Below are 27,982 nucleotides of genomic sequence, written 5' to 3'. Positions count from 1 at the left end.
GCCAAAAAATGGCTTGATAGCCCTGTGAGGACTTCTTGATTTAGTATGACCAAAGCAGGGTTAATTCAAAGGGAGAGAAACATATGCACATTTGAATAATCCTGATATGGTGAGATGAGGTCTGAAATGAAAAATTTCATCCTGAAGAAATTCAGAGGAGGGAACAAATATTAGGGTGGTGCTGAGAAAGAAATTACAGGGCTTGACACTCGTTTGGATAAATATGTTAAAGTAATCAAAGGTGACTGAGTTTTCTGAGTGTATCTTAATGTATGTACGGATTTGAAGTTCTATGAGGGCAATTTCAGAACTTTATAGTTCTTTTATATCTTTCATTGTACCAGGGCACTATCTAGTATGATTGTTTCTTGGTACAGTATGAGGGATAGAATTATGATGATATACCTGGCAATGTTGTACACTATTGGCCCTGGAATCAGAAGGCTTGAATTCAAATTCTGCCTTTGATCATTATGATCCTTGTGAATTGAGGCAAGTCACTTTACTTGCCTGGACCTCAGTTTCCGTATTATGTACAATTAAAAGACTTGGACTAGATGCTCTCTAATATCCATTCCTCATCTTGATTTATGATCCCATTATAATAGAAACTTTACTGGCCTTTTCTATCTGAAGGTCAGGGATGGTACTTTTCACTCCTCACCTTCCAGAACCCTTAAAGGGAATCAGGAATGGCTATTTCTCTGTCATTGGCTCCAACTCTCAACAATTTTGTTCCTTCATTTTAGGTTCAAGCACCCAGCTGGGTGGAGCAGCAGAAAGTGCTCTGAACCTAGAGTCATCTTCCCAAATTCAAATCTGGCTTCAGACACTCTGGACAAATCCCTTAATTCTGTTTTCCTCAGTTTCCACGTATATAAAATGAACTGGAGAAAGAAACTCATTAGCATTTTTGTCAAGAAAACACCAAATGAGTCACAAATTGGACAGGATTGAAAAACTACTGAACAATACTAAAAACATCCAGTTCCATTTAACAGTCAAATTAGCTTTCAAAAAGAAATATTTGTTCTAATGTATAGCAAAACCAAACATAACTATCCAGAGAAACATAATCTACCCTTCACCTTTCTTAGTCTCTTGGGAGGGATTAGAGATTAGATACAGAGCTGGAATCACCAAATTGTACATGTGACAATCTTCTGGGTTCTTGTCTTGGCACTTTGGTTTCTGAGGGTTTCCCTGCTCAGATACGATCAGTTCTTTCTCCAAGTATGGATAAGATTTTTCATCATAACTCCTTCAGAGTATTTGTGATCATTATATTGCTGAGAATAATGGCAAAAACTTTGCAAATCTTAAAGTTGTAAATATCAGTTATCATTATTCTTAGAGACATTTCCTCTCAGCAGGGCCTCCCTACCCATGAAATAACTTGCCAGGCCATACAAACAGTACAGAGCAGAATCAACATCTTAGCCTAGGTCCTCTGGCTCTAAATCCTTTGTTTTTATGTTTTCTTTCTTGACTTGCTCACTCTAATCCATTCAGCTCACTGCTCCTCCAACTCTCTCATCCCTTTTTCATGGCTCATTTAGAAAAATTCCCATCTTTGATTGCTCCTCCATGCAGATGAGGAAATTAGCTCAGCTATTCTGAAAGCACCCTTTGTATTTTCCAGATGAATGCTGGTCATTTAATAAACAGCTGACAACAACCAGTCAGTGTGAGCTGACTTAGTCCATGCCCTACTTTAGATTTGATTTTAAAATAGTGAAAGTATTTACACAACCCCTGTATGGCACAGTTGCCTCTGTAGGTCCTCATGCTTATACAAGTCCAAACATGTTCCTCTGCAGTACTCTGCTTTACTATTTATTCTTCAGGCTATAATAATTCAATTTCAAAGCACAAATATCAGAAAAACTATTCCTAGTCTAGGCCTGTACCTAAGACAGTCCCCTAAGTCTCTTGTCCAGGAGAGCCGTCAGGTCCTTCCACTTCTCTCACCCTCACTTATATTCTGCATCATTTTGTCTTGTGACAGTCTCAGAATTTAGAAATGTTTTTCTCTATTCTACCCTCCTTTAAGACCTTCTCAAGTTCTACCTCTCCTAGGAAGCTAGTAGCATATATCTACAAAGCTTGATCTGGTGCCCTGCCTTGTTTTCCAGGCCAGGTTAAAAATGTTTTATACTACTATTGATTTGTATCTTCCATAGCTCTTAGCACAAGGCAAGACCTGAGCTAAATTTTCTCTATATGTTTATTGTTATTGTTCAGATATTTAATGTTTGACTTCTTCATGACTCCATTTGAGTTTTTTTGGCAAAGATATTGGAGTGGTTTGTCATTTTCTTCTCCAGTTCATTTTAACAGATAAGGCAACTTAGATGAACTGGATTAAGTAGCTTGTACAGGATCATATAACTAGTAAGTGTCTAAGATTGAATTTGAACTCAGGAAGTTGAGATTTCCTGACTTCCAACCTAGTCCTCTATCCACCAGAACCTCATAGGTCCCAGGCCTGCTCTTTCCATTAGATTATCATATGAACCTCACAACTATCCTATGAATTAAGTTCCATAGTTATTATTATCATTATGGCCATTTTACAAATGAGAAATCTAAGGCTAAATGAGGATATCAGACCTTTGTGATAGTGTACTCTATTCACAAAGACATAAGGCACACAGAAAAATTGTCATTTGTGCTCATTTATAGATGAATGAAGGTAGCTCAGTGGATAATGCTGGACTTTCCCTCCCTCAGACATTTATTAGCTGTCTGATTGAGGAAGTCGTCTAAGCTTTCTCACCCTCAGTTTCCTGATCTGTAAAATGGAAATAACAACACCTACTTCACAGGATGTTGTGAAGATCAAATGAAGTAATATGTCAAACACTTACAAACCTTTAAGTGTTAAGTAAATTTGAGTCATACAATAATAATTATTAAAACCATCCTGAGGAACACAATTCCTTTTCTTATATAGGAAAAATCAAATTGTTTTCCAAGAAAACATAAGGAGAAAAAAATCTCACCAATATCTTTTTCTTCACTCCTACACAGAAACCTAATAAAAGGGATACTGATTACTGTTTGGGGGAAGACATGCATTTCAATGACTATAATATCTTTTGGCATCTACATTACTTTTTTAAAAAGTAGTTTCATGCATATTATGTTACTTGAACCTTAATGATAGCCTACAAGGGTAAGTTTTGTGAACTCCATACAAATAAACCAACTTTAAAAGATTATTTTGTATTTATATTGAGCTGTTTCCCAAGGAAACTCAAATGTTTTACAGACATTATATCTAATTGATCACAACAATCCTGTGAGGCAGGATTTAAGGGCTTGATATTGCTCCCATTTTACAGATAGGGAGAGTGAAGCTCAGAGGGTTAAGTGACTTGCCCAAGGTCACACAGCTAACTTACTGAAGAGCAGGATGATCCAGAATGTGATCTCCATTTTATTTTATTTTTTTTCCCCTGAGGCTGGGGTTAAGTGACTTGCCTGGGTCACACAGCTAGGAAGTGTTAAGTGTTTGAGATTTGAACTCGAGTCCTCCTGAATTCAAGGCTGGTTCTCTATCCACTGCGCCACCTAGCTGCCGCCAGCCCCGCCCCCCCCCCCCCCCCAATCTCCATTTTAAAGATGAGGAAACAATACAAAAGAAATCCACTGATTTGTTCAAGATTCCTTGTGTTAGCAAAAAAACAAAACAAACAAACAAACAACAACAACAACAAAAACAAAAAACAACCTGGGATTAGGATGAGAATCATTTAATCTTTTTATTCAAGTGACCTACTTGGTCTTCCTGGAAATTAAGAGAGCTCTAGATAGACCTTGTTCTGAATTGTTTTCTCATCCTCCTTCTTAGCTAATTTAGATGAATAAAGAAACCTACTCACTCCATCTTTTTTACTCAGGAGAAAGGGAGCTTTTGCCTTGCAGTCACTCATCTGTCTCCTCTCCTCTATCTCCACCTCTGGGGTCTCAAGTATGTGTGGGAGGATGGAAAATGAGTCACCTCCAGCTGTTTACTGCCCTTGAAGGCAAGGGAAGAGGACAGCAGACAGGCTGTTGCTGGTTCTCAGGGAAAAGATTTATCTAGCCAGCCTCAGAAAGGACTGGAAGGAAAAATCTCCTGACCATATCTCAGCTTGGCAAGCATTTTCCCAAATGCCTTCGGTGTTCTTGAATGGATGGAGACTTTAGGCAGGCATGGCTTTGTGCAAATGCAATTGTCTGGCCTAATTCTAATTTTGTTGTCAGCCCCTGGTTGCAACACTGGTGAAGCTGTGTGGTTTGGTACTTCCTTCCTTCAATACATGAGCCCTGGCAGCTTCATGATGTGACACATACACATATACATGCACCATATAGATATATAAATAGACGTGCATATATATGAATATATGCATTTACATATACAAATATGTACACATATATACTAAATATGTACACATGGATGTAAAACTAAATTTTTAATGTAAGAACATGAAATTTTGCCAAGAAAAAGCATTTTCATCTGTTGGAGTTAAATTAGAAAGTCCAAGCTGATAACCATGTTGGATGTAAGACTAAGTGGAATGGAGAAAATATTTGATGGTTGTAAAGTCCTGTGGTAAGGTTATGTGAGAATTTGTCAAAATGAATATAGAAGAACCTGGAGAATATGGTGAGAAAGTCCATAAGCCCTTACAAAATGACAAAGAGCTTACTTGTCCCTCTTCTTGTTTCTTTGAGGCTGAAACAATGGGAAGACTGGCCTTCAGTGATGATCTAGTCACCATTTTTTTGGTTTGTTTGTTTTTTTGAGTAGTTCTGACAATAGCAAGCAGTCCTCCACATTTGTATTTAACAGTGTATCATCCTCATAGAGCTTTAAGTAACCCATATATTCAAGGGATATCAGAATCATTTTTCAAGCATTATTAACCACTTATACACATTGTGGTGGAGGCAGCTATGTGACTCAGTGACTAGAGCTCTAGGCTGAACTCAGGAAGACCTGAGTTTAAATCAAGTCTCAAGTATTTACTAACTGTGTGACCCTGAGGAAGTCACTTAATGTGTTTGCCTTAATCTATTGAAGAAGGAAATAGAATACTACTTACTATCTTTGCCAAGAAAAACCCATGGACCATATTAGAGCTAGACATTATTAAACAACACCACCATATAATGTGCTAGGTTTGGGGGAATCCAAAAGAAAGAAAGAAAAAAGAAAGAAAGAAAGAAAGAAAGAAAGAAAGAAAGAAAGAAAGAAAGAAAGAAAGAAAGAAAGAAAGAAAGAAAGAAAGAAAGAAAAATGAAATAGTTCTGCCATTTGAATGTAAACTCCATGAAGACAAGGACATTTTCAACTCAGGGCATTATATAGCATTTTGTAAGTACTTAATAAATGATTTTACCTGCCCTCCAAGGGTTTACATTCCAACAAAGTACATTTTTTAAAATTTAGTTGCTTTGCAGTCATGTCTAACTCTTTGTGATCCCATTAGGTGTTTTCCTGGCAAAGATATTGGAGTAATTTGCCATTTCTTTTTCCAGATCATTTTATAGACCAGGAAACTGAAGTAAAAAGGGTTAAGTGAATCAGCCAGCGTCACATAATTAGTATGCATTTGAACTCACTTCTTCCTGACTCCAGGCCCAGAGCTCTATCTACTTCACCACTTAGCTGGCCCATCAAGGGAGATAACATATAGATATATGAGCATACATAAACAATATATTTATTATATATTAGAATATATAAAGTTAATTTTGTAGAGGAAGAAGTTACTAGTCCTGAGGGAGATCAAAAACTATTCTATGCCTAAATGAGCTTTAAAGTTATTAAAGAAAAACATTAATACTGTCATACACAAGGCAGCCAGAAATAATTTTTATTAATTCAACATTATTCTAAACCCAAACATTGTTCTTCTTAGAAAAAAATGTCCAAATTGTCAGAATCTCCTCATGAAATTATACATCATTATAACATAAATTTAAAGTAATACTTATGGAAATCTCAAACAAAGAAAATGTCACAATATGATAAAAAAAAAAACCCTCCATCTAATACAAAAATAATCTCTTAAACTCTCCCCAAACCCTCTTTGACCATTCCCCTCAGGAGCTGTAGGAAGAAATCTAGAAAGATCAAAGGAATCTTTGATCTCTGCCTAATACCACAATTCCTTCAGAATAAAGTCAGCTGAACATTTCGGTGGCTCTTCAAAGGTTGAGTTGGAGTGGACTCTTTACAGAGTTGATTATTAATTTTTTTTTAGAAATCAACAAACTACAAATCAGGGCTGGATTTATTGTTTTGTTAATTGTCTAGATATAAAGGGTCTGGTTGAAACAAGATTGTTTAGTCTAAAAAAATGATGGAGAAAATGGTAAAAAATACAGATTAGATTAAATTAAATTAAATAATGTTACTTTTTTCCTTTCCTTACTGGGAAGTCAGTTGTCAAACAATTATGAACACAATATTATTCCTTCAAGGATTTGGGAAGTTGATGATCTTAACAACAAAAGAGGTATTTCTTATTCTAAGTTTTTTTACCATCTTTAATCTATTTTCTTTAAGAGAGGAGATTAATGAGGCCTAACTGAAAGAAGAGAGGTCTGATATAAACTTTAGACTAGAGAAATATTTATTTCTTAATATTTTTATTTGAACTAAACAAAATTTTAAAAATAGGCTACCCCAATAACAACAACAAAAAGGATTCTAAGAGGTGGGCATGAGGAGAGAATGATGGATAGCTAGTACATGATCCAGAGATAGGAAAGATTGCTAATGCTTGAGAAACAGCAAGAAGAGGAAAAGGGAACATACATTTTTAAATATGGCCACTGTGTGGATTAATTTTGATTGTGTTAAACTCCACCCCCTGCCCCTTTGTGTTTTTAATTGGGAAGAAGAAAGGTAAGTTAATGGAAGTTAGAGTTAATTTAAAATATATTATAACGATGATGATGATGATGTTTTAAAAATTATTTTAATATTTTAAATTTACATAAGGAAAGTTCAACTATTCAGCTAGTAATAAGACAAGCAGAATGGCTTTAAAATGAAAGTATAATTATATATTTAAAGCAAATGATACAAAAATTTAAAGTTTCCTTTGGAGTCCTGGGGGGGGGGGCATGTTTTGTATATGAAAAATTTCTTTATGTTTAAACTTAAACATAAATAAATCATTATAAAAAAGATCTGTCAGGTTAAACTTTGTCATTTTTGTTTAGTCATGTCTGACTCTTCATGACCCCATTTTTTTGGTTGCTGTTGTTTAACAAAGATAAAGATACTGGAGTGAGTTGCCATTTTCTTCTCCAGCTCATTTTACAAATAAGGAACTGAGGCTAACAAGGGCTAAGTGACTTACCTAGTATCATCCAACTAGAGTTTGAGGCTAGTTTTGAACTTATGAAGATGAGTCTTCTTGATTCCAAAGCCCAGGGCTCTATCCACTATACCACCTTAGCTGCCTAACTACTTAGATCTTAGAGTGCATGAAAAGTTAGCTGTATGTAAATTGCATTAGAAAGGAGAAAGAATTGTGGTTTTGTGAAGCTTTTATGCTGTGATAGCCAAAGAAAGACTGGAGCACTTTATAAATACACCAATTGATAATGAGCAGGTACCTGAAAATTCTGACTATACCAATCACAGATACAAGTTAGCTAGCTGAAGATAAACTCTGCGGTTGGCTTACATGTTAGAGGCTGCCAGGAATTCTAGCTCTACTACTACATCCTCTCCTCTCTCTATGAAAGGATTATGTTAGGGATTCCCCTCTGGACTGTAGACCCAGTAGGAATCCAGAGTTCTCTAGAGAGGTAAGGAGGTATAATAAATAAAGCATTGAGTTTGAAGTGAGAGACCTAGGTTAACTCAGTATCCGCACTTATTAATTTTGTGACTCTGGGCTAGTCACCTCCCTGATCTTCAATTTCCTAACATGCAAAATGAAATAAATAGGTAAATAAATCAAGGAATGAATGAATAAATCAATAAACAAAAAAATGAACATTCTTACACCATCTAACAGGTTACTCTGTGAATGAATTGTTATAATAATGATTCCTAATTGTAAGGGACCTAGAAAAGAAAGGATCATTTAGTCCAACCTCTGCTTAAACAGGAATAGACAATTCTTGATAAGTAGTCATCCAACCTCCTGATGAAGAATTTCAGTGAATGGGGAACCCACTGTCTATCAACAGAGGGTATTTCATGGGAACAATCTTATTTTTAGGAATTTTTACTTTAATGGAAGTGAAATATGCTTCATGGCAATCCTGACTCATTTCTCCTATCTTTGCCCTCTGGAGGCAAGTAGGAGGTTAACAATTTCTTTTATATATACAGCCATTAAAATACTTAAAGACAAGTAGCTATCAAACTTTCTCTTTCCCCAGTCACCCATTCCCCCAATTTTCCCCTTCCACAGGATCTTTTCTGGCCTGCCCTCTTCTATAAGCTCTGCAGACTGCCAATGTACTTCTTAAAATGGGGCCCTCAGAATTGAATGCCTTAGGTTATGCATAGTCTTATCACTAAAGGTTCTGTATTAATATTGTTGGATATTGTACATAGCCTAAAACCACAGTTTCCTCTTTTTTTTTTTTTTTTGACTATTCAGCCTATTGTTTGCTGACTCATGTTAAGCTTACAGTCTGCTAAAATCCACAGATCTTCTTTTCAGACAAATTGCTATTGGGAATACTACCTTATCTTTTTTTTTTTTTTTTTTTATTTCTTAAAGCTTTTTATTTACAAAACATATGTATAGGTAATTTTTCAACACTGACCCTTGCAAAATCTTGTGTTCCAAATTTTCCTCTCCTTCCCCCAACCTCATCCCCTAGTTGTTAGGTAGTCCAATACATATTAAATATGTTAAAATATATGTTAAATTCAATACATGTATACATGTTTATACAGTTATCTTGCTGCACAAGAAAAATCGGATCTAGAGAAAAAAAAAAACCTGAGAAGGAAAACAAAAAGCAAGCAAACATTACCAGAAAGCATGAAAATGCTTTGTGATCCACACTTACTTCCCATGGTCTTCTCTCTGGTTGTAGATGGCTCTCTTTATCAATGAACAATTGGAACTGGTTTAAATCATTTCATTGTTGAAGAGAGCCACATCCATCAGAATTGATCATTGTATAGTCTTGTTGTTGCTGTGTACAATGATGTTCTGGTTCTGCTCATTTCACTCAGCATCAGTTGATGTAAGTCTCTCCAAGCCTCTCTTAAATCATCCTGCTGGTCCTTTCTTACAGAACAATAATATTCCATAACATTCATATATCATAATTTATTCAGCCATTCTCTAAGTGATGAGCATCCACTCAGTTTTCAGTTTCTGGCCACTACAAAAAGGGCTGCCACAAAAATTTTTCACATGTGGGTCCCTTTCTCTCTTTTAAGATTTCTTTGTGATATTAGCCCAGTAGAAACACTGTTGGGTCAAAGGGGATGCACAGTTTGATGACTTTTTGACCATAGTTCCAAATTGTTCTCCAGAATGGTTGGATCCGTTCACAACTCCACCAACAATGTATCAGTGTCCCAGTTTTCCCACATCCCCTCCAACATTATCTTTTCCTAGCATCTTAGCCAATCTAAGAGGTATGTAGTTGTATCTCAGAGTTGTCTTAATTTGCATTTCTCTGATCAATAGTGATTTAGAGCACCTTTTCACATGACTAGAAATAGTTTCAATTTCTTCATCTGAAAATTAATACCAACTTATCCTGTAATTTTAACTTTATCATATTTTTGATGAGTCAATCAGGGCTAAATTATTTACCTAGGATCACATAGTAAGTGTCAAGTGTCTGAGCCTGGATTTGAACTCACATCCTCCAAACTCTGAGGTCAGTGTGCTAGTTACTGTGACACCTAGCTACTCCCATATTGTATTTATGAAGTTTTTTTTTAATTTAACTAAAACTTTACATGTATTTCCATTATAAAGTTCACACCATTTTTTTATTCTTGATATCTTTTTTGGATCCTGTTCTATGGTTCACAGTATGTTAACTGTCTTAACTTTATATAAACTATAAATTTGATTAAAATGGCATCTATAAATTCACCTGCCATTAATTAAAACATTAAACAGCCAAGATGCAGGCATCAAATTACCAGATATCTTCCTCTAAGTTGACTGAAACATTAAGGATTACTTTGAGCTTCCAGTCTCTTAAATAGTTGCAAATATATCTAACTCTATTATTATCTAGCCCATGCATCTCTATCTTGTTAACAAGGATAGCTTCAGAGAATTTGTGAAATGCCTTACTGAAGTGTCCCAGCACATATTAAGAATATTGAAACTAGACAGAAATATTTTACCAGTCTAGTAACATCATGAAAAAAAAATTAGTCTGTCATGGTCTGTTCTTAGTGAAAACATTCTGGTCCTGAATGATTATTGCTTTCATTACTAAGAGTTCATCAATTATTTAGTAATACATTTTAGAATTTTACCAGGAATTCAAGGTCAAGTTCACTGGCCTACTATTGGAAAATTGTTCTGCTCCCTTTGTTGAAAACTAAGACATTTGCTTTTCTCCAATTTCCCAGTGTCTCCTCTCTCATTTCTTTCAAAGATTACTGATAGCAATTTCATAATCAAATCTGCAGTTTGCTAAGTACCTTAAAATTTAATTCATTTATTGCTAAATGTTTTTATTCTATCTTCTCAGTTGTCTAGTAATAATTTTTGTTCTATCATTTTCTTCTATTCTTTCTAGTCCAAGACTCATTGAAAATTCCAGGAGTTAATTTAGCATAGAAAATAAAAATTATTTCTGCCTTCTTTCTGCTATCCATTATCATGGTCTTATCTTCTTGGAGATATATTCCTCTTTTTATCCTCTTCTTTTCTACAATCTAACTGAAAAAGCAAAACAAAATGGTTTTTGTTCCTAACACTTCCAGTTGCAGCATACTATGGGAATTAGTATTCCTGACACTCTTCTTATAGGAACAAAAAGTTTTTGTATCCATCCTCTATTATCTATCCTTGTTTGCATCCTTTCTATGTGCACCCTTAAAACTCAAAATATGAGAATGAGCTCCTGTTACATCCACTTTGGTCCCTTTCAATAACAACCTATTTTATTCTTTATTGAGATTTTTTAAAAGAATTTTCCAAATTCAGTTTTTGAGTGTTTCTCTAATGCTTCTTGTATCCATGTTGTCTATGGAATTTTAGATTAAGCGCCTAAAGCCTTACTTAGCCTTTCTCCGTGAAATCTTCTCTCCCCAAACAAAAGGAATCCTTGACATTACCTTCCCTTTTGCATTATTAATTACAATAGAAATAATTAAGATAGAATCCTCTTCCAAACCATTTTTCCTATCATTTTAAAAATATTATTGACTAGTTCCCTCTTGTTGATCAGAAATAGGTCAGAATAGCAGTTCTCGTTATGACTTTTTTTTTTTTTTTTTGAAGTATTACATTGTCATTAAGGCAAAACAAGAATGTATTAACTATTTTGCTTTTGGCATAAAGAGAGCTCTAGTAGAAGAACTTGGATAATGTTCCTGGGACTCAGGGATCTGACAATGAGATTTTATCTTAACTTCCTCAGATTATTGCACTTTTTTGCAGCTCAATCGGAATCATGATGATACATGCATAAGCATCCCCTCTATTCAACACACACACACACACACACACACACACACCTAACTGCTTTTTAAACACTGTCTTTCTTTATTAGAATATAAGCTGTTTAAATGTAGGAGCTGCCCTATATGGGAGAATTTTTTAGCCTGCATTTCTTGAGAATTCAGGGAGAGTTCTTCCCCACCAGCAGGTCTGCAGGACTGGAGGTAAAATAAAGTGAGGAGCCAAACTCACTCTTCAAATAAAGAAATAAATTACAGGCAGAAAAACTATCAGCATAATTGAGCATTTGACCAAAATATAGCATCCATTCTTTTTAAAAACACTAGAGGGCATAGGAATAAATGGAGTTTTTCTTAAAATGAGAAAAATATCTAAGTAAAATCATCAGCAAGCATTATATGCCATTATATGCAAGCGAGAAGCATTTCCAGTTAGATCATGGGTGAAACAATGATGCCTATTTCTACGATAAGAACTCACTATTACAAAAACTTCTAGGAAAATTGGAAAATAATAAGGTAGAAACTAGGCATAGATCAACATCTCTCACCCTATACCAAGAGAAGGACAAAATGGGTACAAGATTTATACATAAAGAGTAATATTATAAGCAAATTAAAGAGCAAGGAAGAATTTGTCAGATCCATGGAGAAAGGAAGACCAAATGAGAGATAGAGATTATAATGAAATGCAAAATAAATAATTTTAATTACATTAAATTAAAAAGGGTTCAAACAGACAAAACCAATGCAACCAAGATCAGAAGGAAAGCAGAAATCTGGGAAACAATTTTAAGCCAATGTTATGGTAAAGACCTCGTTTCTAAAATATATATAGAAGATATAGGAAAATAACTTAAATTTATAAGAATAGAAAATATTGTCCAATTTACAAATGGTCAAAGGATATGAATAGACAATTTTTCAGATGAAGAGATTAAAATAATAAAGAAATTGTCATATGAAAAATGTTCTAAATTACTATTAAATAGAGAAATGTAAATTAAAACAAACCTGACATACCACATCTCGCACTTATCAGATTAGCTAATATGACAGGAAAGGAAAATGATAAATATTGGAGATTTGGAGATGTTGGAAAATTGAAACAGCAATTCCTTATTGATGGAATTGTGAACTGATTCAACTATTCTGAAGAGCAATTTGGAATTTTGCTGAATAGGTATAAAATTGTACATATTTTTGATATGCATAGTACTTGTTTTTTATTCCAAATAGATCATAAAAAAGAGAAGGATCCACATGTACAAAAATATTTATAGCAGCTCTTTTTGTGGTGGCAAATAATTGGAAATTGAAGGGATATCAATTAATTGAGGAATGATTAAACCATGGTATGTGAATAATTGGAATACTATTGTGCTATAAAAAATTATTAGCAGCCTTATTTCAGAAAAACCTTAAAAAGACTTACCTGGATATATGCAAAATGAAATGAGTAGAATCAGGACAGCACTGTACATAATAACAGTAACATTGCTCAATGATCAACTATGACAGACTTAGCTCTTTTCAGCAATGAAATATTCCAAAAAATTGTGACTATATCTAGAAAAAGGACTATAGAATCTGAATGCAAATTGAAATATATTCTTTTCACTTTTTTGTTGTTTTTTGTTTCTTTCTCGTGATGTTTCCCTTTTGTCCTGAGTCTTCTTTCACAACATGACTAATGTGGAAATATGTTTAATACTATTCTACATGTATAATGTATAACAGATTGCTTGCTGCCTTGAGGAGGTAGCATGGAAGGGAGAGAGGGGAAAATTGGAGCTCAATTTTTTTTTCTTTTGCTTTACTAGATTTCTTTGAATAAAAAGGCACATATTTCTATATTTGTCATGTTGTGCAAAAAAAGAGAAAAAATCAGACCAAAAGGTGAAAAGACATGTGAAAGAAAAAGTAAACAGAAAAATAAACAAAAAAAATGAAAGTAGAGTCCCAGTTAGCAATGTTCTCCCAATGTTAGGGGCTAATGACTAACATCCTCATTTTCATTTAACCACTTAAAATCAATTAGGTTTTGCAAAGGAACATTTACGGAAAAAAAATATAGCAAAAAATAAAAAATGCAAATAGTATCCTCAATAGCTACTCTCTTCTGTAGTACCTTGGTATCTGGAAAGAGTAGGCTCCATATAGTTCAGTTCCTGAATACCATAGGTCCTAACTAATTCATAACAAAAGTGGCTTTGATGCTGAGCGATCAGCATTTTGATGCTGAATAAATTCTTGTCCCATCTGAGTCTGAGATGGAGTCCTAAAGGTTACTTCTTGATCCTCATTGCCTGCAAATCTGGACTCTGGAATGCCAAGATACTGAAGAATTCCATTCTATCCCCTTAACACCTAGGACCAATAATGCTTTGCTTGATGTTAACTCAAACTCTGGAAAACAAGATGATGAGGTGCCCTCTGGACCTTTGAAACTTACATGATCAAAGGCTCTACTCCCTTCACCAGGTTTTACTTTCCTCACCCTTCACCATTCATGGTGGTAAAGTTAAGTAGTCATTAAGAGCACCTAGGTAAAGAGGAAGTGGTTGAAGCTGATAGTCATTTTTGGATGCTTCTGCAGCCAAAGAAAGCCACTTTTTTACCATGCTGGTAGCTGTCCAGAACCAATTATAAAATGTCTATAAAGGCTCAAAGGCACAACATTATGATTCTCCAAGAAATAGAAATTTGGCTCCCATGCATCTCCAGATGGGAAGATGCCATTAGAGGCACAAGATTCCCATTATAGTAGGAATTAATAAGGCATTTTGGGAGGAAAAGTAAGAAATAAGCTTGATAAGAATAGAGTGTTCCTGGTAGAGAACAGGAAGCTTATGAGATAGAGAAAGCACTCACCTAGCAGTCATATGACTGGGAATTCTATTTTGGCTTTCCTGTTACTGTGTCACATATTCTGGAGAAAATAATTTTATTTTCTTGAATCTTAGTTTTTACAGAATAAGTGAACTAGATCCAATGACCCCTCATGTCTCTTTTAGTGCTCTTATTCTCTATATCTGGACATATGAAATAGGATTAAGTTATGAGTGTTTTTAATGTCAGATAATGTCTGAACTCAATCTACTTGACAACATTTGCTTTGTACTGTATAGACTATCTTGAACAGAGACTGACTAATGGGATGTCTTATGAACCTTAGATTTGTATTCTTGATGTGTTTATCTATTTTTTTCCACAGAATTTTAAGCAAGTTAAGTCAAGAAATCAACAAGAATGAAGAAAGAAAAAGTATATTTTCAAGAAAGTGAGTTGTAGAACAATAATTTTTTTTATTTCTTAAGTTGATAACTAATGAAGTAAATGGACACAAACATACACATGTGAATGATAAGCATCCTCCAAAACAGATAAGCAAAACAACATAAAACAGCAACAGTAATCAATTGTACATATAGCCATGTTCTTGTGTTGTGCAGTTGTTTCAGTCCTGTCCAACTCCTTGGGGATTTTTCTGGTAAAAATACTAGTTTGGCTTATCATTTCCTTCTCCAGGTCATTTTATAGATAAGGAAACTAAGGCAAATAGTGCTAATTGTCTGAGGGACCTCAGAAAGTTGAGTCTTCCTTAACTCTAAGCCTGGCACTCTATCCTGCATCACCTAGCTACTCCCCATACAACTCTATAGTTTTGTAACTCACCAATTGTAAAAGGAAAAAAAGGACTAGGATTCAACAAAGTAATAATATTGTCCATTGTTATTTCAATTGTGTTTGGTTGTTGCCTAATGTCTTCACTTATATGATTGTGGTTACTCTTTAAGTTAATCTCTTGAGCTTACTCTTCCCATTCTATATAACTTCCTATGTCTTTCTGTGATTCCTTTGATTTAGTTTTATTGTAGAATAAAAAATTTTATTAATCTATATGTCACAGTTTATTCAGTCACTTCCTAATTGTTGAATATAACAGAGACTTATATTTTCTTGTCAATAAACTTGTTCAGATTGAAATTCAGTAGTAGAATCAATGAGTCACAGGCTATGAACAATTTCATAAGCTTTATTATACATCTCTAAATTCTTTTAATAATAGACTAATCCCCAGCATTACCGATAGTTAATTATTATTTCTATTTTAACAGCCTTACCAGTATTGAAAATATCTTTATTTTACTATCTTTGACAGCTTAATATCTATGAAGTGATACCTAGAATTTTTAATTTGCATTTTTCTCATTATTCACATTTTGAATACATTTTTAAGTTGATTGATGATATAATGATAATAGTTTCGGGGGGGGGGTTGAGCTTTCAGCTGACTAATGAACAACAATGAAACTCTTGTTTTATTGATGATGATTTCTGTTCTCTGTTTTGTTAGCTGACTTATGAAACTAAGATGATAGATTTTATTTTTTGTTTCAAAAATTTCCTGTTAACATCCTTATCCTTGACTACTTAGCTAGTGAGGAAGGACTCTTAATCTTATAGAACCATATCAATTCCCTAGTGATTTGAGATATCAGAATTGTGTTAGAGAGGTTTAATGCAAACATTCTTCCCCCACCAAAACATTTATTTTTTTCTTATCCTAGCTGTACTGATTTTACTTCTACATTTTTTTCTTTTCCTATAATTGAAATCATCTTTTGCATTTTATCCTTTACTACAAAATATCATAGTTAAAAATATAACTCTATTTGCAATTATGAAAGTTATTACATGCTATCCTGTAACTCTATGATCTGATTTTAAAAATCTTTAAACAGTATATTCATTTGGAATTTATTGTGCAGTATTATATAAGATGCTGATCAAAATACAATTTTAATCAAATTCCCTATTTAATTTTTCTTAAATAATTTCATTCCCCAGGAATTTGGGTTCTTATCTTATTGAATTCTAAGCTGTTATGAGTATTTGTAGCTTAATCTTCCATGGCTAATCTAGCCAATATATTCTTATTTTTTTATCTACTATTTGATTGTTTGGACAATTACTGCTTTATAAAATAATGTGAGAGGCAGAAATGTCTTCTGTTCTACCATTACTTGCTCCCATTATTTTCTTAAACATGTTTTTTTTTTCCCTATGCTTCCTATAATTATTTTAATTTTTTAAAAAGTATGTCATTAGCATTGTATTAATATAGTATTAAATCTGTATATTAATTTGGACAATAATACCATCTCTACTATAAGATTATCTGACCAACAATATTGAATATCTCTCCAATTTCTTGGATTTTAATTTTTTAAAAAATCATAGAGTTTGATTTGTATATTTTATATATGTCTTGGTGAGCTAATTACCACAAATTCTATCATTTTGTTATTTTAAATAATATTTATTTTCCTACCTACTACTCAAGTTTGTTAATAAGGGAGAGTGTAAAAATATGGATATTTTCGAGGATTTAGTTAATATACTACTACTATAAGATATTCATTAATTTGTTTTGTAGTTGTTGCTATAATTGATTTTCCTGGATTTTCTAATGCAAATATAAGCTGCTCTTTGTCAATGATTATTCTTTTGATTTTTCAATTATTCCTATTAGTAATATTTTGATAGTGTATCAAATAATAATTAGTTAATTGATGTTTTTTCTATATGCTTTACCTTTACAGGAAAATTTCTTGTATTTCTCTGTAATAAATACTAACTCTTGGCTTTAGATAGACCCATAGACCCTCTATGTTGAGAAAATAACATTTTTGCTTGCATTCCTCATCTAACTGTAACTTATTAATAATATTTTTGATAGGCTTCTATAATCTTTTTTTACCACTTTTAAAATATTTTTGCACTAATGTTTATTATTAGTATTTTGGTTTATATATCTTTTTCTCACTAATCCTTCCTTTGGGGTACCTATATTATGTAAAATATTTTTAGTAATATTGTTTTCAGTTTAACAATTTAGAGATCCAAATAATTTTAATTTTTTGCCTTATTATTTATGGGGTTTCTATGATTGCCTCAATCTGTGACTTACTTTACCACCAGACTGGCACTTTTGAAAGTGTTGGTCATAACATATATCCAAAGCTTTCAGGAGACTCTTAATTTCTGCTTACTTGGATTCAAGAAATTGATTTTTCTTTTCGTAAATATAGGAATGTTAATGTCCATGTCACTTGTCTTTTCAGGAACCATCCACAAATATTTCCTGAAGGTAATAGTTTATGATTTGGGTAATGATTTGATTTAAGTGGCAATTAATATTTGAATTATTATGGTTTCAAGTTGTTTATATGGGTACCACTTAAATAGCCTTAGTAACCCTAATTGCTTTCCTAAGTAAGAATTTGGGCAGAGTTTGGTGGAAAAAGTAAGCTTGTCATCCAAGATTAAGCCTCTCACTCTTTTAGAGCCCTGCTCCCATGTTTTCTTTTCTGAAGTTATACTTCCCCACAAGAGACAAAGCAGTAAAATACTTAGTAACTGATAAGCTATAATCCAGTGTCACCTTTTTATTATTCCATATTCTCAGATGATTAACCTGAATTTATCTTGGACATGGCATGAGTTATGAGGAGTCAGAGTGAAATTTTAATTTACCTTCCAAGTGGCCTTCCCTTACTCCCTAGAAATCAGGAGTGGTTTGTGTCAGGTTGGGATACCACTCACCCTGTTTACTAAGGGAATCAGGAAAATTACTTAATTTTCTGGGATTTAATTTCCACATCCTAAAATTGATGAGGTTCCTTTTAGCTCTAAAATGATGATGATGATGAAGAAACAAAAATCTTAAGAAACAGTATCCAGAATTTCAGGAAGAAAAGTTTTGAAGTACTCCTGAAAAATGTTAAATTAGGCCTTTGTTCCATCTAGTTTCAGGACTCAAATATTCCCTGCTACCTTTTGAATTTAAAGGAAAGAACATTGATTGACAAGTTAGGAATTCTAGATTTTACTTGCTACTTTACAAACATAGCTGTGTGACCTTGGGTAAATTTCTGTGTACTGTTTCCTTATTTGGAGTAAAACAAAATCATCCTACTATCTCTAAGTGAAATTTCCTAATATAAATTCTTTCTAACAGCCTGTTTTCTACTTCCTCCCTCATCTTTAGCAATAGCTACTTGTGTTTGACAATCAGTCCTTGACCTAGACACTTCTAGATTTCACTAGTCTCCAATATACTTCTGGCCTTCTCTTTTGCCTCTAGTGAATAGTTCCCTAAAATGAACCTACTTTTCATTATAGTCATCATTTTCTAATTAATTGTTAACCAATTAGATGTGATTGCTACCTTCCAAAGGGATATAAATGTGAACCCAATGCTATGACTGGTCTTTGGCATTTGAGAATATCACTCACTCTTTTATTAATAAAATGCTACCATTATTAATAAAATAATCAATTATACAGAAACTCTGTATCCCAGACTTTTTAAATATTACAGTACTAAGGATCTGAAGGCACAGGAAAATATTTTGCATTTGTTTTTACATTTGTTTTTAAAATTTATTTTTAAAACTTCAAGTTCCAGATTTTCTCACTTCCTCTCTCTCTTTTCCCCCATGGAGAAGGCACATGTGCAGTTATGCAAAACATTTCCACAAAAATCACGTTATGAAAAAAGTTCTCCACCTTTCCCCCCCAAAAAAAAATCTCTTAATAAAATAAAATTTTAAACTGAACTAGCTACACCCATTGAAAGAACCCTGGGAGATGACTATGAACCACTACATAGAATTCCCAATCCCTCTATTTTTGTCTGCCTGCATTTTTGATTTCCTTCACAGACTAATTGTACATTATTTCAAAGTCCAATTCTTTTTGTACAGCAAAACTACTGTTTGGACATGTATACATATATTGTATTTAATTTATACTTTGACATATTTAACATATATTGGTCAACCTGCTATCTGCCAGGTGGGGGGTGGGGGGAGGAAGGAGGTGAGGGGAAAAATTAGAACAAAAGGTTTGATAATTGTCAATGTTGTAAAATTACCCCTGCATATATCTGGTAAATAAAAACTATTAAAAATTTTAAAAAAAAGAAAATAAAATTTTAAAAAGTATGCTTCAACCTGTATTCAGACATAATCAATTTTTTCTCTGGGCATGGATAACAGTTTTCCTAAGTCTTACAGAGTAGTCTTGGATCATTGTATTACTGAGAATAGTGAATTTAATCACAGGTAATCAATCCACAATACTGCCATTACTTGGTAACACAGTACATGTCATCTTGCATAAGCTTATGGAGAATTTTTCAGGTTTTTCTGAGAGCATCCTGCTCATCATATCTTACAGAACAATAGTATTATATCTGAATCACACATATAACAATTTATTCAGCCATTCCCCAATTGATGGTTATTCCCCCTATTTCCAAATCTTTGCCTTGAGAAAAGAACTACTATAAAAAATTTTGTACATATAGGTACTTTTCCTTTTTTTAAAAAAAATCTCTTTTGGAATACATGCTTAGTAGTGGTAATGTTAGAACCAAGCCTTTTAAGCATAGTACAAAGAAAATATTTTGAGAAAAATATTAGTTTCAGAGATTTCCATTTTTTTCTCAAATAGTAGATAAATAGGGAGAAAGCAATTTCCCAAATTTTTCTTCAGTTTCTTCACATTTTACATATACTAAAAATTATAGTTTTATGAGGAAATCAAGTTACATACAATGTATTTTATATTCCAAACCTTAAAAAAGTGACTTTTATTTTTTTGAAAACAATCCCCAAAATAATTATATCTAGTCAATCAGTCATCAAGTATTTGTGAAATATCTCCTATATGCTAGTTAGTGATAAGCTCTGAGGATTCAAAGAATTATAAAATAGAGTCCTTCCTCTCAAGAAACTCACAGCATAATGGTAGAGAAAAAACATGCAAAGAACTATATTACCCATAAGACTCAATGATGATAAATTAGAGATAATCAATGGGATATCTATTTTAATTTCCTCCTAATTCTTAGAACTGCATTAGAAAGGATCTCAACAGTCATCTAGTCCAACCCTCTCATTTGATAATAAAGAAAACTGAAACTCAGCTGATTTGCCCAAGGTCCTAATATAAGGTTCCAGAATTAGGATTCATAGCTTTGATCCTTTGGTTCCAAATCTAGTATTCATTCTTTCCACAAAACCACAAAGGTCCTTATCACCCTTCTATCCCCAAAGCCTTAGGAATTCCAAATTTCCAGAAATTTCTTCTCTTTAATAAATTTCAGTTCCTCTTATATTGTCTTGAAGCAAGGATATGTCCTGAATAACACAATGAAATAACCTAGAGATACCTATGAATAATTTCCAAGTGTGATTAGGAAGAAAGGGACAAAATTGAAAGAGATGGGAATGGGGTGAGGATAGGATTGGAATCATGACTTTCCTTTCATTGATGCCAATGATTTATATTCATTGTTTCTCCAGATTGCCAAGAAGATGATGGTGGTTGGTCATCCTTTGTGAGTATTCCATGTCCAGTACCTTCCGTAAAATAAGCACTTGGAATGTTGCTTTTTTTGCTTGCTTTATATCAATTATCATCTTTACTCTGTAGAAATTATTCAAGTAAGATGCTTTCTTGTTGGGAGAGGAAGAACTCCAAAAAGTGGCAAGAACACTAACTCAAATAAAAACCATGTTTCAGCACTACTTCCCAATTGCCAACATGAACATAAAAAAAGAAAATGTTGTTTAGTCATGTCTGACTCTTTCTGACTCTGGGTTTTCTTGGCAGAGATACTGAAGTAGTTTGACATTTCCTTCTCCACCCTATTTTACTGATAAAGAAACTAAGACAAACAGGTTTAAATAACTTGTTCAGGGTCACACAACTAGTAAGGATTCAAAGCCAGATGAGAACTGGGACAAAATGAGTCTGACTCCTGGTCTGAAACCCTATCTACTCTGCTACACAGCTGCCCAGAAAAAATTATAATTTTTTTAAAAATGTCTGTAGCTGACACATAAAGCAACCTTAATTTAAAAAAAAAAAATGTTTTTTGTATTGATCAGTTCAAGGAGCTTACATTCTAATGTGGGACCATGTACATATTTAGATCTATATAAGATATGTACAAATCAAAAACAAGATTTTCTTGGATGGGGAAGGCAGCTGAAAAGTATGGGAAAGAACTCCTATAAGGGATACTGCTTAAATTGAATCTTGAGGCAAGCCAAGAAATAAAGTTGAAGAAGGAGAACATTCCTAAAATGGGACAGACAATACAAAAGATTAGAGATGGGAGATGGAGTGTCATATGTAAAATGTAATGAGTGTGGACTGGAGCAATCTCCACACTTCTTACAGACTTGTAAGAAGACTAGACATGGGAACAGGACAAATAATCAAGAGTTTTATATGTTAGATGAGCATAGTTTATAATTGGTAATAGGCAGCCTTTAGAATTTATTGAGGGGCTGACGAGGTTAGACTTAGATTTTAGGAAAATCACTTTGTAAGTCTTGTGAAAGATGTACTCAAGTGAAGTGAGATTTGTGACAAAATACAAATAGGAGGCCATTGTAATCAGATAAGATGTGATTAAAACCTGAAATAGGATGATGACTGTGTGAATGAAGAGGATAGGATATATATGAAGAGATGTTATAAAGATAGAAATGATAAGATTTGGCAACTGATTAGATGCATAGGAAAAATGAGAATGAGGAAGGAAGGAAAGATAAACAAAATCCTCTTTTCTCATCATAATGACCCTATAAACTATGTACCAGAAGTCCTTTCTTTCTTTCTGTCTTTCTTTTTTTTTTTTTTTACTATACTTGTGATTTCATTGATATAATTAGTTCTCTATATTAATGTGTATTTATGGTTGGGTTTGGGTATGGGTCTGGGTGTGTGTGTATATGTGTACAAAATGTACATTCACTGAAAACCTCCTAGGTATTGAGTCTTTAGTAGACAGGACAAAAAAAAAAAAGATAACGTGCACTTAATTCTTTTTGCATATGACTTTGATCTCCTCTTCTAGGTCTTTATATTTTGAAAAAATTTTGTTCCATGTTGCTTGGAGAATATGAACATTAAATATGAGAACAATTATTAAAATGTTCTTAAATTTTAATAGATCATTGTGATATCTGGCTAATTTGGTAGTGGTCTAACTCAAAGATAAGTCATGTCTTGCTAAATGTATGTAAGTGCTAACTGTATAAAACCTGCAATGATATGGTGCATAGTTTCTACAATTTCCTTGGTAAATCCTTGAGATGTCTAAACTGGGGATCATGGGAACACAATAGCAACAAGTCACAATGTAGCAATACATATTTTATTAAAGCAATAGAAAAAGTAAATTAGGGGAACCTTATTTCTTCTACAGCACAGAGTGGTCTCATTAACATTATTGTGGAACAAGTCTGCTAAATGAGGTGCTCCCAACATCATCGATTATTTGTGCACACACACACGTAGAAGCAGTGGTGTTCTAGTAAATTTTTAACAATCAACTCTGATTAAGAAAAAAATTATGTGTTTACCATACTTTTAAATTTAATCTTTATCATAAATATTTTTCCATCAATATCCTAAATCTAGAAAAATCACCAAAATAATAAAACAAATCCTGATTTGTAGCATTTGCCCATTTCTGAGATATAAAAAACTCACTTTGAATTTTTAAATTGATTCTTAGAGGCTAACTCCAGCTGCCTCCAGCACACTCCTGGGTAAGAAGCCTCTACTCAGGTCAGAATGGTACTTTTGATATAAAGTTGAGTTCTTTAGGAGTCAATTTAACATCTGAGTCCTATATAAAATCTGTAAACCCTGTGTTTAAGAAAGACAGCTAAATAGCCCATTGCATAGAGTACTGTTCCTGGAGTCAGGAAAACTCATCTTCCTGAGTTCAAACCTGGTTTCAGAGATGTATTAGCTGTATAATTCTGACAGAGTGACTTTATCTTTGTTTGCCTCAGTTTTGTTATCCGTAAAATGAGCTGGAGAGAGAAATAGTAAACCAGTCCAGTATCTTTGCCAAGAAAATCTCAAATAGAATAAAAAAGAATCAGACATGACTGAAAAGCAATTAAATAAAAATATTTAAACACTTGGGTATATAAAACACATATAAAAGTAAATAAGGGGATTCTGATTCCTGGGTTCAAACAGAGATCTCTCTGCTTCTGTGAAACAAAGAGACCTTTTAATCAGTTTCTCTTTTAGTAAATAAATTCTTCAGCAAAATTGGGAAATACTTTGTTGCCTAACCCACACTGATCATTATCAAGTATCCTTTAGGAGAAAGCTTCTACAATTTCTAATGGCTGTAATCTAATTCTGAACACCTATCACAAACTCCTTCATTGGACAAGCAAATATGTATGACCTAATAATTCATTATTTCTTGATGTGGTTTTTGGTTCTATTTATATGGATATTGACCTTGAAGGGTATTTTGATTCCATTCTTGGATTTTAGTCATTCCAAAGGCTCTATCTGGAGATAAATTATTTACACTTATATAAGATAAATCCAATGGTGTATGTTTGTTATCAGCCTTTGTTATTGTACACTGTTAATATATGTTTATTTCAAAGCATATATTATTATGTTCCTATAAGGCTTTTTTTGTTTGTTTGTTTTGCCTATTTATCAAGTGCTTTAAGAATGTCTCTCAATTTCCTTTCTTTTTCTTGGTGAGGAAGTATCTATCTTTCATTTAATTTGATTGACCCAGTTTTTTAAATGAATTTTTGTTCAATTACTTTCCAAATCTGTTTTGATGCATTTTAAAATTTTGGAATCATGCATTAATTCTGGTTTTGTGTAGGTATTGTTTTAAATGTATTATTTTATTTCAATTGTGATTTTAGTCTGCAGGAAAATGTTATTGCCTTCTTTTGATATATATATATATATATATATATATATATATATATATATATATATATATATATTAACTTGATAAGACCAAAGTTTCTGTAGGTATTGTATTCATTTGTTAGTTCAATATGACTTTCAGATTTCAACTTGATGCTTTCAGTCTTAATCAACAAACAATTATTATGTATTGGTTTTGAATGAGGAACTTTATACTTGTCAAGCCCAAAAGCCATTTTGATATCTCTAATGTTATAGATTTTATGAGATGAAAGAACAATTTGATGTTTTCTTTTTTAAAAAATCATTAGCTAATTAAATAATTAAAAAACATTTTAATGCATTTATAATCTATCCTTGCCACCATCTGCTTTAGTGAACCAAATAAAATCAAAGAAAAAAGCAAAAATAAAAACAAAAATTTCAATATAAGCAAGTATAGTCTTACAAGAAAAAAATTCTCATTGGCCAATCTGAAATTTGTGTAGCCCAGTGTTTTCGTTTGTTTATTTGTTATTTGTTTTGTTTTATCAATTCATCACTTTTTTGCCAGATCAATGAGAACTTTCCACTTCAATTCTTTGTATTCATGTTTTGCTCTTTTATTGACCTGAATTATAAAATCTTTCAGTTATTTTTCTATAATGAATTTTTAAACTATTCTTTTCCTCTTTCTTTAAATTTTTTTGGTGGGTGTATTGCCTTGTAATGTTATAGTTGAATTAAAAGGTATAGAACACAGTTTAATAATCTTTGCGGCATATTTCCACATTGCTTTCAAGAGCAACTACATCAATTTCACAATTCCATCAATAATACAACAGTGTGCTTATTTTTCCACAGCACCACAACATTTATTATTTTCCATTTTTGTAATATTTGCCAGTCTGAGGAGAAAAACTCTATTGCTTTAATGTATATTTCTCTGCTTATTAGTTATTTAGAATATTTTCCAATAGGATTATTGATAGTTTATATTTCTTCCTTTAAAAATAGCTTATTTAGTGGCTCTTTTCAACACTGAAATGATTCAGGCCAATTCCAATACAATTGTGATGGAGAAAGCCATCTGCAACCAATAAGAGACCCATGGGGACTAAATGTGGATCAGGACATAGTATTTTCATCTTTTCTATTGTTGTTTGCTTGTTTTTTGTTTTCTTTCTCATATTTTTTCCTTTTGGAACTGATTTTTCTTGTGCAGCATAATTGTGGAAATATGTAGAAAATTTTCATGTTTAATATATAATGAATCACTTGCTGTCTCAGCAAGGGGTTTGGGGAAAGGGAGGGAGAAAAAAATTGGAACACAAAGTTTTGCAAGGATGAATGTTGAAAATTGTCTTTGCATATATTTTAAAAATAAAAAAGCTATATAAAATGCTTGTCTATTCTATATGTTTTGGCCATTTTTAGAAATGGAGTAGTTTTATAAATTTGTATGCATTCTTTATATATATTGAATATGAGGCATTTAGCAAAAAAACTTTTTTTGTAATTAAAGCTTTCATTTTCATTTTATTTCCCCTGCTTCCCTTCTAGTCTTATCTGCATTGGTTTTTTATACAAAAACTTTTTAACTTAAAATAATCAAAATTATTCATTTTGCATTCTGTGGTGTATTATAGTTCTTCTTTACCCATAAATTCCTTCATTTTCTAAAGATCTGAGAGGTATACTATCTTTAGTACTTCTAATTTGCTTACAATATTTATGTCTAAATCATGAACCCATTTCAACTTTATCTTGGTATGGGTATAACACTTACCACGTGTGGGTCAAGGCCTAGTTTCTGTCAAATTATTGGAAAAATAGTTTCCAATTTTGCCAGTTTTTGTCAAATAGTGAGTTTTTATCCCCAAATTTGGGGTTTTGGAATTTGTCAAATACTAGATTACTATAGTCATTGACTCTTTTGTTCTGTGAACCTAACCTATTCCACTGATCATTTGCTCAATTTTTTAGCCAGTATTAAATGATGACTGCTACTTTGTAATTTAGTTTTAGATCTGGTATAGCGAGGCCATTTCATTTGCTTTTTTTTTCGTTAATTCCCTTGAAATTCTTGACCTTTTGTTCTTCCAGATGAATTTTGAAAACTATCTTTGCATATATTTTGAAAATAAAAAGCTATGATTAAAAAATGAAGTGATTCAGGCCAGTTCCAATGGTCTTATAATGAAGAGAGTCACCTGCATCCATAAAGAGACCTATGGGGACTGAATACAGATCACAACATAGTATTTTCACCTTTTTGTTGTTTGCTTACTTTCGTTGACCTGATTTTCTTGAACAGCCCAATAAATGTGGAAATATATATAGAAGAATTGCATATGTTTAACATATATTGGATTAGTTGCTATCTAGAGGAGGAGATAGAAGGAAAGAAGGGAGAAAAAAATTTGGAACACAAGATTTTGCAAGGATGAATGTTGAAAACTATCTTTGCATATATTTTGAAAATAAAAAGCTATGATTAAAAATTAATTGGGTAATTTAAAGAGATTCTTTTTTCTTTAGTTAATCTCGATGTTTTGTACTTTTATAAGGATTTACCCATTTCCTCCAAGTTCTCAATTTTGTTAGTATGTAACTGAGTAAAATCACTGCTGACAATTTGCTTTCTTTCCTCTTTAACTGTTGTGAATTAAGTTTTTTGTATTTTTGATATGAATAATTTGGTTTTCCTATCTCTTTAAAAATAAGGTTGGGTATTTATTTTATTAATACTAAAATATAATTCCTACTTTTGTAAATGCAATTGTCCTGAATTTCATTAATCTTTTTTTTTAATTCTTAAGATTTTTAATTTGCTGTTTAGTTGAGGATTTTTGATTTGTTGCTCAATTTCTTTTAGTTACATGGCCAGTTTTTTGATTGATTTTCTTTTTAAATTGAATTAAAATATTTAGGGATGTATACTTTTTACTAATAACTTCTTTAGCTATATTAAATACAGTTCATTATGTTGTCTTCTTGTCTCATTGTTGTAATTTTCTTCGATAAAATTTTCCTTGTCTCTATACTTTGTTCTTTTATTCACCAGTTCTTTGAAATGACATTAGTCTTCAATTCTTTTTTATAGACATTTTATTGAATATAATTCATATTGTATCATCACCATTGAATGTGATTTAGTAATCTGACTTTTGCAAAGGTTTCTATTTCAATACACGATCAGTTTTTGTAAATGTATCACATGCAGTTAAGAAATGTGAAATTTTTTATTCTTATTTGTTAATCATATAGAAATCTATCATCTCTAATTTTTCTAAATTTTCTATTTGGGTCCATAACTTCTTTCTTATGTATCTTTTGATCAGATTTGTCTGGATCTGAAAGAGTAACATTAGGATTTTTTAGTATTATAATTTTAGTATTCAATTTCTCCTTCCAATCTTTTGTTAATAGCTTTTTATTTACAAGATATATACATGGGTAATTTTTCAGCATTAACAATTGCAAAACCTTTTGTTCCAATTTTTTCCCTCCTCCCCCAGATGGCAGATAGATCAATACATGTTAAATATGTTGAAGTATATGTTA

General features: G+C 32.6%; 1 protein-coding gene across 2 annotated transcripts in view; it reads left to right on the top strand.

Moving 5' to 3' along the window:
• LCP2 (lymphocyte cytosolic protein 2) overlaps positions 1-27,982 on the top strand; it is a 70,852-nt gene that overhangs the window by 15,491 nt on the left and 27,379 nt on the right. For both annotated transcript variants that reach the window (XM_074292040.1, XM_074292039.1), the window contains exons 4-6: positions 14,859-14,924; positions 17,773-17,798; positions 21,022-21,056. In XM_074292040.1, coding sequence (XP_074148141.1) covers positions 14,859-14,924; positions 17,773-17,798; positions 21,022-21,056 — 127 coding nt within the window. The remainder of the gene's footprint in view (positions 1-14,858; positions 14,925-17,772; positions 17,799-21,021; positions 21,057-27,982) is intronic.

This window comes from Sminthopsis crassicaudata, chromosome 2 (genome assembly GCF_048593235.1).
Source record: "Sminthopsis crassicaudata isolate SCR6 chromosome 2, ASM4859323v1, whole genome shotgun sequence".
NCBI lineage: Eukaryota > Metazoa > Chordata > Mammalia > Dasyuromorphia > Dasyuridae > Sminthopsis > Sminthopsis crassicaudata.
The sequence above is the reverse complement of the archived record's forward strand: the minus strand, read 5'-3'. Positions and strand labels throughout refer to the sequence as shown.